Genomic DNA, 19,587 nt, shown 5'->3' on the forward strand with positions numbered 1-19,587 from the left:
CGGGGCCCAGAGGGGAGGCCTGTATAAATGCTACAGCCAGGAATAAAAGCGATCTCCCGACCCAGCTTCCTACGTTATTAAAGGTTAACATTTGTTTGGCCATCCAGTGTTTGCCAAGCTCGGGCACGTCGTCCCCGTCAGCCTCCTGAGACCCAGAGGTTTGTCTGCTTCTTCGGGAGTCAGACTTGGACACGCGGTGGCGCTTGGGTTCAGGTGAAATCTCGTCTGGGGGGCTCCTCCGAAGTGCCTTGTTCAAGTGTCATGACCAGCATTGTCAAAACTGGCCCCCTGGTCTGGGTGGGGGGCGGTCAGTGTTGTGGGGAGTTTCTAGCTGGGCCGCACGGGGGGCTTCTGGCTCTTCCAGGGGCGCTGCAGGCTGCAGGCAGGTCCGTGACCTGCCGGCGGAGGCTCTGGGTCTGAAAGGAGCCTGCAGATGATGCCGCCGGGGTCGTGGGCCTCCTATCTCTCCCCTTCCTGTCTGGACATGGTTTAGGAGGGAATTGATTTGGGTTTTTTGTTTACGGTGGGGCAACAGAAGCCTAAGAACCTGAAAAAGAGAGCCCACAGCCCAGGTCAGGAGGCGGCCGTGCCGGCAGCTAAGTGCTGCCGCCACCAGCTCACTGCCCGCCGCCCTCAGTCACGCCCCAGGCCCACGTGGACCAGCGCTGACGACCTTGGTCCTTGCGCATCTTCGCACATTTGCAACCCTGCTCCTTCCATCCACTCCCACCCCCGGCTGGAGCCCCAGCTCAGTGCCTGGGCCACGGCCTACGTGACAGTGACAAACCACAGGCCCCTCTCAGGAGGCGCTGAGCGCGCACCAGGTGCCCCACGTTAGGGCTCCCCCTGGGGTACTCCCCAGGTGACCCCCCTGACTCCATCGCTGCCCACTGTGCGACCCTCGCTGGGACCGCAGCGTCCTGGAAGGGCTCGTGGTTCCTGGGCGGGGAGGCTGCGGTCAAGGGACGCAGGGGGCTCGCCACACCTTGGTGCGAACACCCCGAAAGGCGCCTCCCCGGCCAGGCCCCGCCCCTTCCTCCGCGAAGCCCCGCCTCTTCGCACCGACACCCTCACCCCCCCCTCCGGGCCCGCCCCTTCCTCCCGCGGACCCCGCCCCTCCCCGACCATGCCGCGCGCGCCCAGGTGCAGAGCGGTGCGCGCCCTGCTGCGTGGCCGCTACCGCGAGGTGCTGCCCTTGGCTGCCTTCATGCGGCGCCTGGGGCCCCAAGGCCGGCGGCTCGTGCGGCGCGGGGACCCGGCGGCCTTCCGCGCGCTGGTGGCCCAGTGCCTGGTGTGCGTGCCCTGGGACGCGCGGCCGGCCCCCGTCGGCCCGTCCTTCCGCCAGGTGGGCTGCCCCGGGGACCCCGCTCGGGCCTGCCGGGGTGGGAGAGGGAGGGCTGCGCGCTCAGGCCCCGGGGCGCCTCCGTCCCCAGCACCTCAGGACCCCTCCACCCCGCAGGTGTCCTGCCTCAAGGAGCTGGTGGCCAGGGTGGTGCAGAGGCTCTGCGAACGCGGCGCCAGGAACGTGCTGGCGTTCGGCTTCGCCCTGCTGGACGGGGCCCGTGGCGGGCCGCCAGTGGCCTTCACGACCAGCGTGCGCAGCTACCTGCCCAACACGGTAACCGAGACCCTGCGCGGCAGCGGCGCCTGGGGGCTGCTGCTGCGCCGTGTGGGCGACGATGTGCTCGCCCACCTGCTGACGCGCTGCGCGCTCTACCTTCTGGTGGCCCCGAGTTGCGCCTATCAGGTGTGCGGGCCGCCGCTCTACGACCTCTGTGCCCCTGCCGCCACTCGGCCCCTCGCCTCCTCCGGCCACCGGCCTGGGACCCGGATGGACCTCAGACCCACGCGCCAGGCCCGAGACGCGGGCGCGAGGCGGCGTCGGGGCGGCGGCGGGAGCAGCCCGCCTCTAGCCAAGAGGCCCAGGCGCGACGTGACCCCAGAGCCGGAGCGGGGGCCACACAGGCCCTCTTCCCGGGCCCCCCCGGGCAGGGCCCACGGGCTGAGTGGCGGCGAACCTGGCGCAGTGACATCTGCCAGGGCCGCCGCCGCGGAGGCCAACTCCGGGGAGGGAGGGCCCCCTGGGACTCGGCTCACCTCCGCAGGCGCAGGCGCACAGCTGTCTCGGCCCCAGGGCTTGCCCCTATCACACCTATCACACCCTGAGACCAAGCACTTCCTCTACTGCCCGGGAGGCAAGGAGCGGCTGCGCCCCTCCTTCCTGCTCAGTGCCCTGCAGCCTAGCCTGACAGGGGCCCGGACACTCCTGGAGGCCATCTTTCTGGGCTCGAAGTCTCCGCGGCCAGGGGCTGCCCGCAGGACTCGCCGCCTGCCCGCTCGCTACTGGCGGATGCGGCCCCTGTTCCGAGAGCTGCTTGCCAACCACGCCCGGTGCCCCTACGACGCGCTCCTCAGGACGCACTGCCCGCTTCGAGCCCCGGCCCCTGCGGAGGGGTCTAGCGACCGGGCCGGCGGGGGGGCGGGCGGCTGCGCCCTGGGGCGGCCCCCGGGAGCCCCCGGACGCCTGCTCCGGCTTCTCCGGCAGCACAGCAGCCCCTGGCAGGTGTACGCTTTCCTGCGGGCCTGCCTGTGCAGGCTCGTGCCCGCTGGACTCTGGGGCTCCGGGCACAACCGGCGCCGCTTCTTGAGGAACGTGAAGAAGTTCGTCTCCCTGGGGAAGCACGCTAAGCTCTCGCTGCAGGAGCTGACCTGGAAGATGCGGGTGCAGGACTGTGCCTGGCTGCGCGGGAGCCCAGGTGAGGAGCCCGGGCGAGCAGGTGCCTGCTGGACCCCTCCCAGCCTTCCCGCACAGGGGATTCCTGCCTGAGGTGGGCGGTCCACCTGACTCCACCTCGGACCCCCTCCCGGCCTGTTTGCATGCACCTTCGAGGTTCTGACGGATTCAGGCAGGCCCTGGGTGCCAGGGACGAGCAGTGATCAGATGTGGCACACACGCGGGCAGGGCTATGGCAACAGACGGAAGTGTCCAGAAGCTCTCACGAGCGTACCTGCATGTTGTTCGTCGTCCTTTTTGACTTCAAGGTTTAGCACCTTGAAACGGTGCCGCACGGATAGGAGTGGCCGCTGGGATGAGAGCCCGCTCCTCTGGGGGCGGGAGATGAGGCTCCAGGGTTTCCACACACATCCGCTCAGCATGCGGGTCCTAACGCCACGGCAGGGCTGGCAGAGGAGGATGGGGCCCCAGCCCCATCTTTTGGAACAAGGGGGTCCCCGGGGAGCAGCGGGGTGCTCTCCTGCCTCAGGGAAGTGGGCTGCCTGCGGGGCCTTGACTCTGAAGCTGGGCCCGCGGCCTCCCTCCCGCTTTCGTTGTCTGGGTTTGATGTTGAGTTTTCTCCGGTCCAGCCACCATCCAGCCCCCTGCTGGCCAGCACCCTCCTCCTCGGCGCACCGGTGCCCGGAGTGCCAGGGACCAGCCAGGACAGACCGGGTGTCTGCCACTTGGCCTCCCCCGAGCTCCCGGACGTCTAGATCGAAGAAGACCGCGGAGGTTGGCAGCTGGGCTGTATGTCGCAGGCTCCGGTGGTGGGGAGGGCTGGGCATCTCCAAAGACCTCCCTTCCAGTGGCCTCTGCGGGGGGCAGTTCCCCAGAGGCTCTGGGGCCAGCTGATGGCAGGCAGCCAGGGCGACCTTCTGATAAGTTGGGTTTGTAAGTTTTTTTTTTTTAAACTGTGGGAGAACGACACACAGCAGCGGCCTGTTCTCCCGACAAATAACTACACAGGAGACACTGCCAAGCGTAAGCGTGCTGTCACACGGCAGATCTCTAGAACGTTCTCGCCTGACGTGCTGATGTATCCATAACCAGCGGCTCCCTGCCCCGTGCCACGCGGATGGGCCTCGAAGGGTCCGGCACCCTCGGACAAGCCTCCACAGGGCTTGCGCTCTCGGGCCGTGGCTCACTTTGTGGAAAGGGTTGAGTTCTGTGGCTCTGTCCCAGCTTCACACGAGGTCTGCCGTGCCTCTGTGCACGGCACACGGAAGGGGGCTGGTGCTCCCCTGGGGGGGGGGGGGCCGAGCCCCTGCACCTCCCTGTGTCCCTGCACCCTCGAGCTGTGGCTCTGGCCATCTGCTCCTTCCCAAGGCCGTGGTCGCACCAGTTGCCCACCGGGCCAGATAAGCGATGCAGGGACAGCCTTGGTCTCTAAGCTCTGCTCTGGCGGTTGTGTCTTCTCACCCCCCGCACCCCCCCTCCCCACTGCTGGAGCACCCCTTCCTCTGTGCAGGTGCTCAGTTCGCAGCCCCCGGGCTCCCTTGCCTCTGTCAAGCCAGCCCTGACCATTGTCCTGCCTATTGACTCCCGTCAGAAACCTGGTCCCCATCCCTGGTGGCCAGACGGCCGGGCTGTCCACGTCTGCCTCCGGGTGTTGCTAGACGTCACACGGTGGATTCCTGGTGGAGACTCTGGAGGTGCCTCAGCACCTCCCACTCACTGCCTGTTCCCCGGAACCTACCATGGGCTGGCGGCTGCCCTTGTCTCCTTACCCTGGGCTCACGTGGCTCTTGTAGGCTGTGCTTTGCTCCCGTCATCCCGTCCCGTTGACTTCTCTGTGACCACGCGATGGCTTTTCCTAACTGTGGGTGGGAGTGTGCCCCCCCCCCCCCGCGGCCGGGGCCCCTTTGACCCTTGGAGTAGAAAATGCTGTCTCAGGGCCTCACTGGCTCAGCTGGGTCTCTGGGGGCCGCATCCCACCTTCCCCCGGGGCCACCCGGACTCCCTTCCTAGCTTCTCAGGGGTGAGCGGCTGTGATTCCCTCCTGGCTGTGCCTTAGCTGCGCCCCAGGTTTCCACGTGACGTATCGTGTTCCCATTTCAATCTTCTCCATCAGCCAGTTATTCAGCTGCTTGTTACTGGTTTTATTGACAACAGGAGCTGTGCAGCAGTGTGTGTGTTAGACCCATTTCTCTGAAGCTGTGCAGACACGTGTTCCGTGTGCAGGCATGTGTTGTGTGTGCAGACGTGTGTTCCGTGTGCAGACGTGTGTTGTGTGTGGAGACAGGTGTCCCGTGTGCAGGCGTGTGTTCCGTGTGCAGACGTGTGTTCCGTGGGCAGCTGGTCGCCTGCGGCAGGTTGCGGTGCTTGTGCCCCAGGCGTCTCCCTCCCCGAGGGGAGGCGCTGACGGGGGTGTGGGCGTCCTTGGGGGTGGGCTTGTAGGTTTTATCAGGTGGGAGCACATTTCAGAATCCTGATGTCCCTGACGATCGCCTCCGAGTGCCTGTTCCCTTGAAGTGTGTGTTCGTGCCTGCAGGGCGCCCGCTGACTCTCTCTGGGAGGGTGCTTGCCTCGTGCACACTTCTGATCCGTTGCAGCTCGTGCCTGGCCCTCCCACGGCCTCGTGGTTTGGCTCAGACCAGCAGCACGAGCCGGACTGTTCATCCTCCCTGCCGTCCAGCCTGGTCATCTCTGCCACTGGCCTGCAGGCTCTCGTGTCTTTCCCGTGACCACAGTTGAGCCTGGATGCCCCCCCTTTCTTCCCGATCTGGCCGCCTTTCCCACGCGGGTCCTCCTTCCTGTTCTGCCCCCGTGCTCTGCGTCTTCTCAGTGTCCCTCCCCCTGAGCAGCACAAGGGCCTAACTCCCACCTCGGTGTCCCCACTGCCTTAGTTCTGTCCCAAGCTGGGGGTCGTTGTGTGCTCTGTGGTCAGTGTGGGCGAGCTTTGTCCCCTGCCCTGCCCTCTTTCACCGTTCTGTCCTCTGTCCCAGACCAGCTTCTGGACCCCCTTTCTTCTCCTTTACGGTTTCTTCTGTGTCAGTTATTGGTGGTGAAGCCCACAGCCGTATACATGCCACCGCCTCTCACCCTGTGAGACCTACTCGTGATGTTTCTGGGTGCACGTCCCCTGCTGTGCGTCCCACAGGGTGGGGGGCCCTGGTTCATGTCCCTGGGCTCCTGGCGTGCGTCCCATGGAGGGAAGGGGGCCCCGGTGTGCGTCCCCAGCCCCGTGTGAGTGTTCACGGCCCCACAGCGTCTGGCAGCCCTTAGCTCCTGTGTGGCCACCTCTGCTTGTCTGAACCTTCGCAGGTTCAGCCTGGGAAACCGCAGGCATCTCTGGGTCCTGCTGCGGCTGGTGATGCACCTTAGTGTCCGTGCATCACCGTGTGGAGAGCACGTCTCTGCTTCTCCATCACCCTGCTTGTAAGCTGGGACTGATGATGGAGCCTCGTCATCTCTGGCCGGTAGCAACGTAACGGGGGCACGGGTAACTTCGGCTTTCTGGTAGCCACGTTACAAAGTAAACAAGGAGAGGTGAAGCTAATCTACTGACGTCTTTTTTTTTTTATTTATTTAAAAAAAAATTTTTTTTAACGTTTATTTATTTTTGAGACAGAGAGAGACAGAGCATGAACGAGAGAGGGTCAGAGAGAGGGAGACACAGAATCTGAAAGAGGCTCCAGGCTCTGAGCTGTCAGCACAGAGCCTGACGCGGGGCTCGAACTCACGGACCACGAGATTATGACCTGAGCGGAAGTCAGACGCTTAACTGACTGAGCCACCCAGGCGCCCCTACTGACATCTTTTCTTAAAGCCCAGCGTGCCCAGAACATTCTCCCCTCGGCACATGATCGCGAGAAGCATCATTACTGACGCGCGCCCCTCCTCTGGCTGCGTCCCCGGCCCCCCGCCCCCTTTCAAGCAGCCAGTGGTGGCCGCCACGGGCAGTGCCAGCGAGGGGAGCTCACCGGGCGCGAGGCTGAGGCCGGGTTCTGTGCCTTTTCCCGTTTCAGGGGCCCGCTGCGTCCCAGCTGCCGAACACCGCCGCAGAGAGGAGGTCCTGGCCAAGCTCCTGTGCTGGTTGATGGGCACCTATGTGGTTGAGCTACTCAAGTCCTTTTTTTACGTCACGGAAACCACATTTCAGAAGAACCGGCTCTTCTTCTACCGGAAGAGCATCTGGAGCCAGTTGCAGACCATAGGAATCAGGTGTCTTAGTCAGCGTCACTCGGTCGCGTCTTGTCCGGTCCGTGCAGATGAGAGTCCCGAGTGCTGCCCACCCAGCGGGCTCCGGGCTCCCTGTGGGCCCCTTGTTGGGGGAGCCACGCTGGGCACAGACTCCTGGCACCAGCCCCCTCCCGCCGCCGCTTACCTGTGGAGTCAGAGTTTGGGCCAGCTGGGCTCTGGGGTCTCAAAAGCAGAAGTGTGTGCCAAGTGGAAACAACCGTACGGACAGGTTGTTGGCTCACCCCTGGCATACGGCTCAGATTCTGTTTTAGTTCACACAGAATAAATGGGACTGTGTCACAAGTTGGTAAAACCTGGCCTATTTGACAACATATCTGGGGGAAGTGTCTGGGGACGCAGTAAGCTCCCGCTTGAGTGGCCTCCAAGTGGCTGCTACGTCTGTCTCCGTTGCCCAGAGGCTGTTTTACGTAAAGGACTGAAGGACTGCGGTGAACGTAGGCTGGACGGGGTCCGGTCAGGGGATGGCGTGACTGGTGGAAACCGGAGCCCTGCGTCTCTGCAGCCTGGCCGACGTGCCCAGCGTCCTCTCGGGCCTTGGCAAGGAGCCTAATGGCGGGACCAGGGGTGCTGAGCCGTGTCTGGCATGTGGGTCGAGCCCACGACCTGAGTCGAGATGTCTTCTGCCAGGAGGCTGGGCTGGAGTCCCCTGAGCCATGTGGCGCTGGGGCCCGTGTCCCCCTGTGTCTGGAAGAGGGTCTGGAGGCCTTTATCGTAGGTTTGAGTTAATAGACAGCACGGCCTATTTAATAACTTAAATATTTCCTGGTACCAGACCCAAAGCAGCCATTGAGGCTTCTTGCGGGGACTGTGGAAACCATCCCCCTGCCCCGGGGGGCATGTGACTACCACGGTGGGCTGGGCAGGACACCAGCCCAGGGAGCACCTGCCCCTGCCTGTGGGTGGTTTTGGGGGAAAGGGTGACGGTCACAGGTGACGAGCCGGCAGGTCCACAGAGAGATGATTCTCTTCCCCTGTGGGGGCCACACCAGTCACCGCCTCCCCCTACCCTTGCCCAAAATTCCCGCCTGGTCCCAGCCTGTGCCACCGGGGGCTCTGCGCTGGAAGGAAGCAGGTGTCCGGGCACCCTCGGTGGGAGGGCGCTCCAGCAGGCAGCCGGCCACGGCCACAGCCACAGCGTCCTGGGTTGCTGGGCGCCTGACTGTGCCAACGTGCGAGCACTGGTGCTCTCTGCCAGGCTTGCCCACCCTGGGCTCTGGCAGGGCTGTTGAGCCGTATCCCACGAGGTTCTCTGTTTCAGACAACACTTCAATAGTGTGCATCTCCGAGAACTGTCAGAAGCAGAGGTCAGGAGACACCGGGAAGCCAGACCCACTCTGCTGACATCCAAACTCCGCTTCCTCCCCAAGCCCAGTGGGCTTCGGCCAATCGTGAACATGGACTACGTTGTGGGAGCCAGAACGTTCCGCAGAGACAAGAAGGTCATCGCTATTGTTTCACTTCTAAGCAAAGTGCATTTAAACCCCAGCTTGGTTTTGAGGCCGACAGGAGGCCCAGAGAGGGGCCTGTGGCATTGCCAGATCCACGGAGGGCAGAGCACCACGGGTGGGCCGTCCATCCAGGTGTGGAGAAGGAGCTCAGTGGCAGGCCTGTCTTAGGAGACGCCCAAGGTGTCCCCCCACCCCCGCTCTGTGGCCGGGGGCTCAGCAGGTGAAGGGTGAGCCCTGTCACCAGCCGCAGTTTGTATACATAGTTTCCAGGGTCGTGGGACAGGTCCCAGGGAGGCCCCAGGGGCTGGGGGTGGGGCATGGTGGGATCGGCCACCGGCCCTTCTGGGCGCTGGGTGGGTGAGGGGACGTGCAGAGGCAGGGAGCCGCCTCCTCTCTGGGGGCCCGGTAGGTGGGAGCGGGGAGGTCCGACCCGGGCCCCCTTTCGCCTGGAGTTCTCTGATGATGCTGCCCGTGTCCCTGGCTGGCCCCACAGGTCCGGCATCTCACCTCGCAAGTGAAGAACCTGTTCAGTGTGCTGAACTACGAGCGGGCCCGGCGGCCCGGCCTCCTGGGGGCCTCTGTGCTGGGCATGGACGACATCCACAGGGCCTGGCGTAACTTCGTGCTGCGCGTGCGGGCTCAGGACCCAGCGCCCCAGCTGTACTTTGTCAAGGTGGGCACCTGGCTCCGGTCCCGCCGTACCAGAGGGAGAGCCGGCCGGGGACACGAGGCCCGTGGGAGCGGCCCCCCCCCCACCAGCTGGCCCTGCACCGTGGGCTCTGGCCAGGGGGTGGGAGCGGCTGGCCTTCAGGCCCCTGCGTTCGCCCCAGTGAGGCGCCCCTCGGCGGAGCCACGTCACGTCTCGGGGAACCTGGAAGGACGCAGGCCTCCCCTGGGGTGCCGAGTCTGGGGGCCACGGGACAGGTGTGTGCGGGGGCAGTGGGGCTGTCGGTGGGCGTCGGGGTCTCTTACCTGGGTCTGCTGATGGCAGGACCTGGGAACCCCGGGGGCCGGGTGAGCACACGAGCAGCTGTAAACAGACGCCTCCATTCCCACGCAGGTGGACGTGACGGGGGCCTACGACGCCCTCCCTCAGGACAAGCTGGTGGAGGTGATTGCCAACGTGATCAGGCCTCAAGAAAACACGTACTGCGTGCGCCAGTATGCAGTGGTCCAGAGAACCGCCCAGGGGCACGTCCGCAAGTCCTTCAAAAGACACGTAAGACCCAGAGGGGTGTGCGTTCCACACCGAGGGTGTCTGTGGTGCGGGTGTTTCTTCCCAGGCCCCTGTGCTCACCGGGGAGCCCCCTCCTCCCACCACTGCCCCCTGTGCTCACCTGGCTTCCTCCCTCCAGGCCCCAGGTGGCAGCTGCGGGCTGTGGTCATTGCCCCTGTGCAGCCGGGGCAAGCCCCTCGGGCACCTAGCACTGAGGGTTGGTAGGACTCCGGAGGGAATCACGGCATTGGCTCATTTCTCTGAAGTCCCTCCTCCCTGGACCTGCCCCCGTCCATCCTGGCTGCTTAGGTGGCCCCGGACCCCAACCGCCATCCGCTCGGGCTCCACCTGCCACGACAGGGGTCTCGGGAAGGTGGGCTGCCCCCAAAGACTGGACCCCCAGCGGCTTCCTTCGGCATGGCCTCAGTTGTCAGGGGGGGTGACCAAGGGGCTGTTCTGCGGTCTGTGGCCGTGACCCGCTCCCGGGGCCGTTCCCAACCTCCACTGTCAGACGGCGCCTGCCTGCCCCTCATTGCGACTAGGTCTCCCGGCCCCGGGGGGTGTGCACCCGTCTCACGCCCCCTCCTCTTTGCCTGCAGGTGTCCACCTTCGTGGACCTCCAGCCTTACATGAGACAGTTCGTGGAGCATCTACAGGAGACAAGCTCCCTGAGGGATGCCGTGGTCATCGAGCAGGTGGGGGTCAGGCACGCAGCTCGCTGCCAGCGTGGGGCGTGGACGTGGCTGAGGCCGCCGTCCGGCCGGAGGAGCCCCCAGGGCAGCCTCTTCGTGAACCACACTGCCAGAGGCTTGCAGCTGCCTGTGGCTGCCTGTCTCCCTTTCCCACCTGGCCAGGTTCTCTGCTGCGGTCCAGTTTGCTAGACGTCCTTCCCCTCAGCTTTGACCAAGGCTGAAGGAACAGGTGCCCCCTTCCTTGGGACAAGTCGGATTTGCTCTATAGCCCCACCTGGGATCGACCACCTAGTGGGAACCCGTTTTTCCTGCGTGTAAGCAGGGGCTGTTCCTGAGTGCGGGGCCCTCGGTGACGGACCAGCCCACGCAGCACCAGTTATCAGGGACAAGCTGGCCCCCACCACTGAGGCTCTGACGTCCCAACCCCTTCTCCCCAGCCGGGGCCCCACCGGGTGATGCAGGTCACACCGTGGCGCGTGCCGTCTGGGCCTGCGTGGCTGGAGCCCGGCCGGGGCCACGGGCCACCCGGAGCAGCGTCCGGCACGGTGCGCCTGCCTGTGTGCGTCACGCGCCCTCGCCCGCCCGTGTCTCCCTTTGTTCCCCCAGAGCTCCTCTCTGAACGAGACTGGCCACAGCCTTTTCCACCTCTTCCTGCGCCTGGTGCACAACCACGTCATCAGGATCGGGGGCAAGTAAGTCAGGTCCTTGGCACCTTCCCGTCCTGTGAAACCCTCTGTGCTGGGTGGGGTCACGGTCCGGACAGGCGCTGTGGCCACTCGGCCGGCATAGCAGAAGCAAGGCTCCCGGGGTTCCAGAAGCCCTTTGGCGTTTAAATGCTGGTAGATAATTTTTCTGTCTGTGCAAACAAGACTTAGCTTCCCTGGGTAAGCAATTGTACGAGGACCCCAGGGTGCGTCTGCTGAGAGCAGGTCCTGGGCGTTCAGGCTCACAGCCAAGGTCGTTGGAGGTCAGCCTGGAGGGTGGGCACCTTCCGTGGGACCATGCCCTGTGCACTAAGGGTGGGAAGCTTTTTGGGAGGGGCTGTTATGTTATGAATGACCGTAGTTCTTATTAAAACGTAACTATGTGAGGAGGATATGCCAGCATCTTCCTGAAAAGCACCCTCACAAGTGCACAGCAAGGTGAGCCTTGACGAAGGAAGTGCACCTGCTCGTGCATGTAAGTGGCACCGAGGTCAGAAGGGGACTTTCTCCGTGGACAGGGCCACACCCGTGACACCCACTTGCTGTCTGCTCTGATCTTTACGAAAAGGGTCGAGCCCCTTGTGGCCGTCGCACGTGTGAACAGACCTCGGTTCACACGCCCCCGGGTCTGCGTGCCTGCATGTCCGCGGGATGCACGGGAGGCCCACCGTGGCCTGCTGCCACCCGCCGCTACCCACGTCCCATCCCCCAGGTCCTACGTGCAGTGTCAGGGGATCCCCCAGGGCTCCATCCTGTCCACTCTGCTCTGCAGCCTGTGCTACGGGGACATGGAGAGCAGGCTGTTTTCCGGGATCCAGCAGGACGGGTACGGGTCCCCTTTGTGTGTGTGTGTGTGTGTGTGTGTGTGTATGTGGTCCTGCCTCCAGCCGCCTCGTGTCTCGGGTCCTCTTGACGCAGACGGGGCCACCCTCTCGTCTTTGTGTCGGGTCACGTGGTGGGCAGCAAGCAGGTCGTGAACACAGGCTCATAAGCGGCTGCGAATGCGGCCAAGGCTCGGGCTCCCACCGGAGCCGCACCCTGGCCCCAGAGCCCGGCCGCCGCCCAGCCTCCCCCCCCCTCGCCCCGCCCCGCCCGAGGTGCGAGCCTTGAGTCAGGTTCTCTGGAGAGAGTTACTTCGTTCCCGTCCTGGTGAACCCCGACATGGGGTCCCCCGCTGCAGTGCTGGGCGGTCCTCTCGTAGGGTGCTCCTGCGTCTGGTGGACGACTTCCTGCTGGTCACGCCTCACCTGGCGCAAGCCCAAGCCTTTCTCAGGTAGGGGCGCTGCCCGTGTCCCACGGCACGGCTGTGGCTCATGAGCCCTCGCCGACTTGACGGGCGGAGTAGTAGTAATTCTCGCCTGGCGGCCGTGCCTCCCAAGTGCCCCAGCCTCGGGCGAACGGCGCACTGTGCGTCCCGGCTGTCCTGAGAGCCAGGCGGCAGCCACGCTCGCTGAGCCTCGAGGGGGCTGGAGCCTCGGGTGTGGCGGCAGGCGTGCGTGCTGCTGTGGGTGGGGGGGAGTGGGCTTGGGTGGCCAGGCGGGCGGGGACTGTGTCCCCGGAGGCCCCCTGCAAGTCAGGGTGTGTGCTGTTCTGGGCAGACAGCAGAGGGGGCAGGGACACCCCCGAGGGGGCTGTGCCACACAGGGAGGGAACAGAGGTGAGGGCTGCACCTGCCCATACGGCTCCTGGGGCATCTTTCTCTCTGCAGGCCACGTGGGAGGGACAGCGGGTTCAACGGTGCTCCGAGGCCTGGGACCACGTAGGGGGCTGGCTCATTTCTGCAGAGTGAACATGTGGGGGGCCGGCTCATTTCTCCAGAGTGAAGTCTCAAGTTTGGGGTCCTTGCCTTGGGAAGGGCATCCCCAGCACTGCCCCTCCGGGGCCCCAGGAATCCGGGGCTGATTTTCAAGTGTGCTTTTCCAGAGAAGGAGAAGATCGTTAAACCCAGGGGCGTTTGCTCTGGTCACTCTGCTATCGTTGGACAGAGGCATCTGGGCAGCGTCCCTGCACCCCGAGCCTGCCCACAGGGGTTCCCGGCAGCCCGGGGCAGGATTCCCACAAATGTGCACTCCTCAGAGTTCAGCCCAATGACAAATTCGTTCTAAGAGCTCCTTAGCCACACGTGGCCAGTGGCTGCCTGGGGGTTCAGCACGGGGTCCTGCTGCCATCACAGAAAGTTCTAGGGATGACGCTACAGGCAGGTGGCTCAGTGTATGTCGGGGTTCCACCCAGGATGCAGACCACTTGGGGCAGATATCCTGTGTCCAGGGGGAGATTTTTGAGGATTCATTCAGCCCTGGCACCGGCGTGGGTGGGCCTGGAGGCCGGAGGTCCACGGGGCAGGGGCTGGGGCTGTGGTCTCAGGAAGACGCTCCCTCCTTGGTTCACCCATCCTGTGTGTCAGGCCCTTCCTGATGCAGAGCCCGCCCCATGGCAGACAGTCACTTCCTTTAAAACTGGCATATTACAGTTGTGGACCTTGTCAGCCGCCACTGTGACACTGTGACCTGTAGCTGTACATGTGGACGTGGCTGGCTGTCCCCAAGAGGGTTTCAGCCCCTGAGCTCTGCCTGCCCCCCGGGCCCCGCCTCCCCCATGGTCAGCTGGTCCCGCGCTGACAGCCCACCTGGGACCTGGGGCCTGGGACCTGGGGCCAGGGTCGTCTGGTGTCTGCTCGTCCCCCAGGTTTCAGCCTCAGCCCTTCCCCGGCCCAGCCACCCTGCTCTGGGCGCTGGCCTCGCTCACCCAGAAGCCTGTGGGGACGGGCCCCTGGAGTCAGAGCAGGGCCCTGCCTGGCTTCCTCGGGCACCTCGCTGGGGCCTGCAGACCCCCTCCGGGTGGCTGATGCGGCCTCTCTGCCCCAGGACCCTGGTCAGCGGTGTTCCTGAGTATGGCTGCACAGCCAACTTGCAGAAGACGGCAGTGAACTTCCCCGTGGACACTGGCGCCCCCGGCAGTGCGGCCCCCCTCCAGCTGCCCGCCCACTGCCTGTTCCCCTGGTGCGGTTTGCTGCTGGACACGCGGACCCTGGAGGTGTTCTGCGACTACTCCAGGTGCGTGTGACGCAGGTCGGCGCTCCCCGTTCCTGCCTCCGTGTGACCCCGAGAGCTCAGGCCAGCGGTGCCCAGCTTCAGAGGGCGCGGTGGGCGCTCGCCAGGTGAGCGGTTTCCTGGGCTTGTTCTTGGCAACAGGAATTTGTGCGGCAGACTTGGGGGTCACCAGTGTGTTCCGCGGGGACCTGCTGGGCACAGGTCTCTTTAGGACCAGGGCACACGCCGTAACGGCCACCGTGGCCTCGCTGCGTCGCCTTTACCCCTCAGGAGCGGGGCCGTGGAGCATGGGGGCTGCTCTGGACACAATACTGTGGCACCTCAGGCTGCCGGGAAAATTACCACGGGCAGGGCCGCTAAACCAGGTGTTCATGCACTCACATCCCGGAGGCCGTGAGCCTGGGATCCAGGTGCGGGTGGGCTGGTTTCTCCTGAGGTCTCTCTCCCTGGTGTGTAGACGGCCGTGGTCCCCCTCGGACCTCCTGCCCCCCGTGTTCAAGGGTCACTGGTGTCTTTTTCTTCCTCTAAGGACATCGGTCCTGTTGGATCTGGGCCTATGGCCCTAGCCTTAATCACTTCTTAAAGACACTGGGGTCGCGTGGGTTAGGGCTGCCACACATGGATTTTGGGGACACAGTTGAACCCCTAACAGCCAGCTTCCCTGAGCCCGCGAGCTCCCAGGCTGAGCTCAGGCTTGGCGCGGACACAGACAGACTCAGGATGGATGTGGATGCACGAATCTGCCTTTTTATGAATAAAAAGTACAGATTGCAGATTCCAAGGCAGTGGGGGATGGCGGGCCTTCCCCTTTGCTGTGTTGGTGACCAGCTGTCCCGGCTTGAACACTCCCGGTCACACTCGGTCCCGTTTTAGGGGTGCTCTCTGGGGAGAAGCAGGTGCAGACGCTCCCCGCTGCCTCAGCCCTGCTGCCCCCGCCCCTCACTCCGGCCCTCATCCGTGCTCCGTCCGGGGGGGGCCCTGGCCTCTCCCCCTCCCCCCGCGCCCCTGTCTTTGGTTGTTCCCGGCTTCCGGCCCTCCCTTGCCGTCTGGGCCCCATCACACTGCCCGGCTCTCTGTGCCCCAACCACACCACTTGGTCATAAACTGCACGCCAGTTTCCTGCTCCCCAAGAAGCTATGGCCATTTTGGGCACAGCATCCCATCCGGGGACTGTCCCTGGGTAAGGACGATGCCCCAGAGCAGGTGGGTGTCGCCGGGCAGCTCTGCTCCCACAGGCCCTGTCAGCAGGTGCCCGTTCACAAAAGCGGCCCCAAAGGCCCAGCCGCGGAGGCAGAGGCGCCTGGGAACCCGCGACGGCACTCGAAGCAAGGGCTCCACGGGCCGAGGAGGAGGGTGAGCGCCGTTTCGGGAAGGACAGTGACAACGCAGACCTCCCAGTCTTCCCCGAACCCCAGATCAGGCGAGGTGGGGGGGTGGGGGGGTTCCGGGCAGTCATACCCGGTGACAGGCGAGTTCGCCTTGGTGCGGCGGGTGGAGCCAGGGTGACTTTATGTCTGGGCCAGTCGGCCCCAGCCCTGCCACCTGGCGCCCAGGAGACAAAACAGCAGACCCAGCGCAGCACGTGGGTGGAGGCCATCCTACCTGGTGCCGGGGGCGGGGGTGGGGCGTGCAGCCTGGGTGGGCCTCAGGCCAGGGGGAGGCGGGGAGCGGCTCTGAGCACCTGTGAGCAGGGAAGGGAAGCCACCTCGCAGCCACGTGTCCTCGCTGAACCCGATGTCTGGGGCCCACAGCTGCGTCTTGGGCATGTCCTTCGGGGGTGGGTTAGGGACCGGCCCCGGTCACCCAGCGTCGCAGGGAGCGGGATTCGAACGCGGGCCCGGCTCCAGCACTCTCGCTTCCGTGCACCGAGCTCTGCACGGGTGGACACGGGGGCTTGTAGCAGACGGCAGCAAGAGGCCACGGTAGCCACCCGGCACGGAGCAGAGGGCGGCGGTCCTGAGTGCGGTCGGCTGGGACCAGCCCGTGGAGGTGCTGGCGGAAGGCTCTGCCCACCCACCTAGGGCGCTCAGGCCCCGTCCGTCCCTCGGGCCCCTCGGCAGTGCTGTGGCTAGCCTCGTGGGCACATTCCTGAGGGTGGGGCAAACTGGACCGACTTTTCTGGAAAGCAGTAAGTTCACATCATGGTCCTTGAAGCGTTCATACGTTTTCCCGGTAACTGCACATCCAGAAACCCGTCCTCCAGAAAAAAATTCCTGGATGTTGTCAGAGATCTCACCTGACCGTTTGGGCCGCGTGACTTAGCACAGCCAACAGCGAAACGACCTAAATCGTGGCCGTGTAGGTGTTGATGCCTCACCAAGAAGAAACCTTATTCTGCCATTAGAATTGCTGTCAAGAGGCACCCGGTGGCTCAGTCAACTAAGCATCTGGTTCTTGATTTCAACTCAGGTCACGATTCCAGGGTCCTGGGTCCGAGCCCTGAGTCAGGCTCTGCGCTGACGGCACGGAGTCAGCTTGGGATTCTGTCCCCCTCTCTCTTTCTGAAAATATATAGACGTTTTTAAAAAATTGCTGTCAAATAACATTTAATAAGATGAGAACTCAGACTCGAGACAAGTGTGTCCCAAGCTGGTACTAAGGAACACGTCCCAGGACACATGTCACGCGGGTCAAGGGCTCATTTTGGGGGCCCGGATGCAGGGAGGCGGTGTGGCTGGAATGCCCACAGGTGTCACTGCTGCCGAGTGGGTGACTTTCCTCCCACTGCCCGTGTCCTCCACATCTCCCACCTTGAGACCACGTCAGAGGGGTCAGGCTGTCTGTGGGGCGACCTCCTCCTCCGAGAAGCCCTCGGGGCTGTCGGAAGGCACCAGGCTGTGGCCTCAAGGCCCCAGCTGCCCGGCTGAGCCTGACGAGACCCCAGCCAGCCTGGACCCTCTCCCAGGAAGGCGCGTGCTTGCGTGTGGTCAATGCGTTGGTCGAGTCGCACAGATCTTGCTGGTGCCGTGTGCCGTTTGTCAATAACAAACACGTAAATGCCCCGCACCGTGACCCAGATGCCTGTGGTGCGTGGGTGCCCCACCCCGTCTGAGTCCTCGGGCCGTCTCCCGCTGCCACTGGCCCTGGCTTCACACGCGGGCGGGGCCGGGTGCGGGCGGGCCGACTGCGCGCCTGGCGTGTGCGGAGGGCTGGGGTCTCGGGGGCCCCCCGCTCCGGAGTCTCCGGCCCCGCTCTCGAGTCTCAGGGGCTCCCCTCTGTGCCGCAGTTACGCCCAGACCTCCATTCGCTCGAGCCTGACCTTCAGCCAGGGCACCAGGCCCGGGAGGAACATGCGTCGCAAGCTGCTTGCGGTCATGCGGCTGAAGTGCTGTGCTGTGTTTCTGGATCTGCAGGTGAGCCCGAGGCCAGGGGCACCAGCCGGTGCCCGAGCTCAGCCCGGCCCGCTGAGAGCTACGCGTGTTAAATACATGAGTGTTTGTGTGCGAGTGTGAACATACGGGTGTGAATGCCCTGAGTCCCGCCTGGGCCCCTCGTCCTGGGCACCTGGGTCCCTCCCCACGGAGGGGTGGGCGTCCGAGGCCTTGGGGCTCAGGCTCTAGAGCCACTGGGCGCTCACGTCCTGTCCCTCCCTGACTGTCCTTCCCTCCAGCAGCCCCTGCCACCGTGGCAGGGCGGGGCCGCCCAGGCCACTTCCTTCTGCCTCCATTTGACCTGGTGACAGAAATTGACGTTCCGGAGGCATTTGCAATGTTTTTCTTTCTTTGTGACCCAGGTAAACAGCATCCACACGGTTTATACAAACATTTACAAGATTTTCTTGCTGCAGGCCTACAGGTGGGTTCACCAGCCACACCACCACATGCCACAGGACCCTTTGTGCCCTGGGCCTCCCTCGGCCTGGAGCACGCCCTACCCTCCGGGTCCCAGTATCTGCAGAGTTTTCAGTCGCACACGCTTTGGCTTCGTGCATGTGCACGGATGCTTCTCAGTGTGGGAAGTGCCTGTGTCACCAGGCAGTGAGGGGTGGCCAGCGTGGCCTGGGGTGTCCCCACTCCTGTGCCCTGACCCAGGACCTCACAGGGGCCTCGGGTCTCAGGAACAGGCCAGTACAGGTGAGGGTCCACAGCTCTCTGATGTCCCCCGGAAATGGGTGGTGGGACGTGGCTCCCGAAGAGCCCAGCGGTTATTCTCGCCCCACTGATCATGTGCGTCTGGAACATTCTCCATCCCTGGGAGCTTCCAGGTCATCCTGCTGAGAACGGGGACGTGGCTGGGCAGTCGTGGATCCCTTCCGTGCCTGTGCTTTTCTGAGTCGTGGGGCGGGGGGGGGACGTTTCCCCCTTCAGGCTATGTCGATGCCTCAGGTCACATCACCGGCCCTGGCCTCAGGGTCGCAAAGTCGGGCTTTGCTTCAGCTCAGGGGAGCAGGCAGCCTCTACCCACAGTCAGGACAGACGGGTGTGTGCACCGTGGGGCCAGACAGGGGCCGAGCATCAGTGTAGAGCCCCCCAGAGTCCGCGTTAGCTGGTTGTGTATTTGTTGTGGAACGAGGCAACTGTCTCACGGGAACTAGGCACGGCTGGGTGGCTGGGTTTCCTCCCAGAAACCCCCTCCAGGCCCCAGAGCACCTGTGCCCCTTACGGCCGTGGGGGCGGAGACTGCCCGGCGTTCATCCACCGTCATGTCCCGGGAAGGCCTCGCTCAGGGCTCCTGTCCTGTGCTCTGTGGTTGTAATGCTGCCTTTCCCTACGTCTTCCAAACCCCCTGCCTCTGCTCTCGTGGGCGAGCTGCCTCGAGGTCTCTGACAACGTGCTCGCTATAAGCATGAAGGTCCCCCCATCCCCCCCGCCCCGCCACACACAGCTAAAGACCAAGGTGGACACACCCTTGCTTTGCAGCCTTCCTGCAAGGGCAGGCCAGTTCCCCGGCCAGCTCCACGCCCCGGTGGCCAGGTTATGTGTACCTCAAGGAGGGGCCCCACTCTCGTGTCCCCACTTGTGGACCTGTTCCTTGTGAGCCCAGGGACACCTGCCCACCAGGGAACATATTCAAATCCTGGGTTCAGGCGAGGCACCCTCGGCAGCTCTGTGCTCCTCGTGAGGGTGCATGCGGCCCCAGACGGCGGGTACCCAGAGCTACTGGCTTCTCTGGCCACATGCAGAAGCATCAGCCGTTTCCAAATACAGAGGCTGTGGCAGGTGGGAGGCCCTAAGAACACCACCCTTTCTGGGGCGGGAATGTGGAAATGTGAGGCTGGCCGGTGATGAGTGGGCGAGGCCGTGTGTGTCCACATGGCTCTTGGGGCAGGACCCTGTCGTGCAGTGTCCGATCGGAACCCTCGGGCTCAGCTCCTTTCACAGCTGAGGGTGGGCGTCGGGCTGGAGGCGCTGGGAGAGCAGCGTCCACTCAGGAGGGGTTCTCCACCTGCAGAACGTGCTCCCCCCCCAGCGCCCTCCACCAGGGCTCCAGGGACCGCGCTCCCCCCCAGGTCCCTCCCCCAGGGCTCCAGGCACCGTGCTCCCCTCTAGGGCTCTCCC

At 64.4% G+C, this 19,587-nt stretch overlaps 1 protein-coding gene across 1 annotated transcript in view; it reads left to right on the top strand.

Moving 5' to 3' along the window:
- The first annotated feature begins 1,126 nt into the window (after window positions 1-1,126).
- TERT (telomerase reverse transcriptase) overlaps window positions 1,127-19,587 on the top strand; it is a 21,844-nt gene continuing 3,383 nt past the window's right edge. The window contains exons 1-12 of the mRNA XM_049648311.1: window positions 1,127-2,756; window positions 6,745-6,940; window positions 8,238-8,418; window positions 8,921-9,100; window positions 9,488-9,646; window positions 10,243-10,338; window positions 10,942-11,027; window positions 11,752-11,865; window positions 12,241-12,312; window positions 13,904-14,092; window positions 17,316-17,442; window positions 17,823-17,884. Coding sequence (XP_049504268.1) covers window positions 1,127-2,756; window positions 6,745-6,940; window positions 8,238-8,418; window positions 8,921-9,100; window positions 9,488-9,646; window positions 10,243-10,338; window positions 10,942-11,027; window positions 11,752-11,865; window positions 12,241-12,312; window positions 13,904-14,092; window positions 17,316-17,442; window positions 17,823-17,884 — 3,092 coding nt within the window. The remainder of the gene's footprint in view (window positions 2,757-6,744; window positions 6,941-8,237; window positions 8,419-8,920; window positions 9,101-9,487; window positions 9,647-10,242; window positions 10,339-10,941; window positions 11,028-11,751; window positions 11,866-12,240; window positions 12,313-13,903; window positions 14,093-17,315; window positions 17,443-17,822; window positions 17,885-19,587) is intronic.

The sequence above is a fragment of the Panthera uncia genome (assembly GCF_023721935.1).
Source record: "Panthera uncia isolate 11264 chromosome A1 unlocalized genomic scaffold, Puncia_PCG_1.0 HiC_scaffold_17, whole genome shotgun sequence".
Classification (NCBI taxonomy): Eukaryota; Metazoa; Chordata; class Mammalia; order Carnivora; family Felidae; genus Panthera; species Panthera uncia.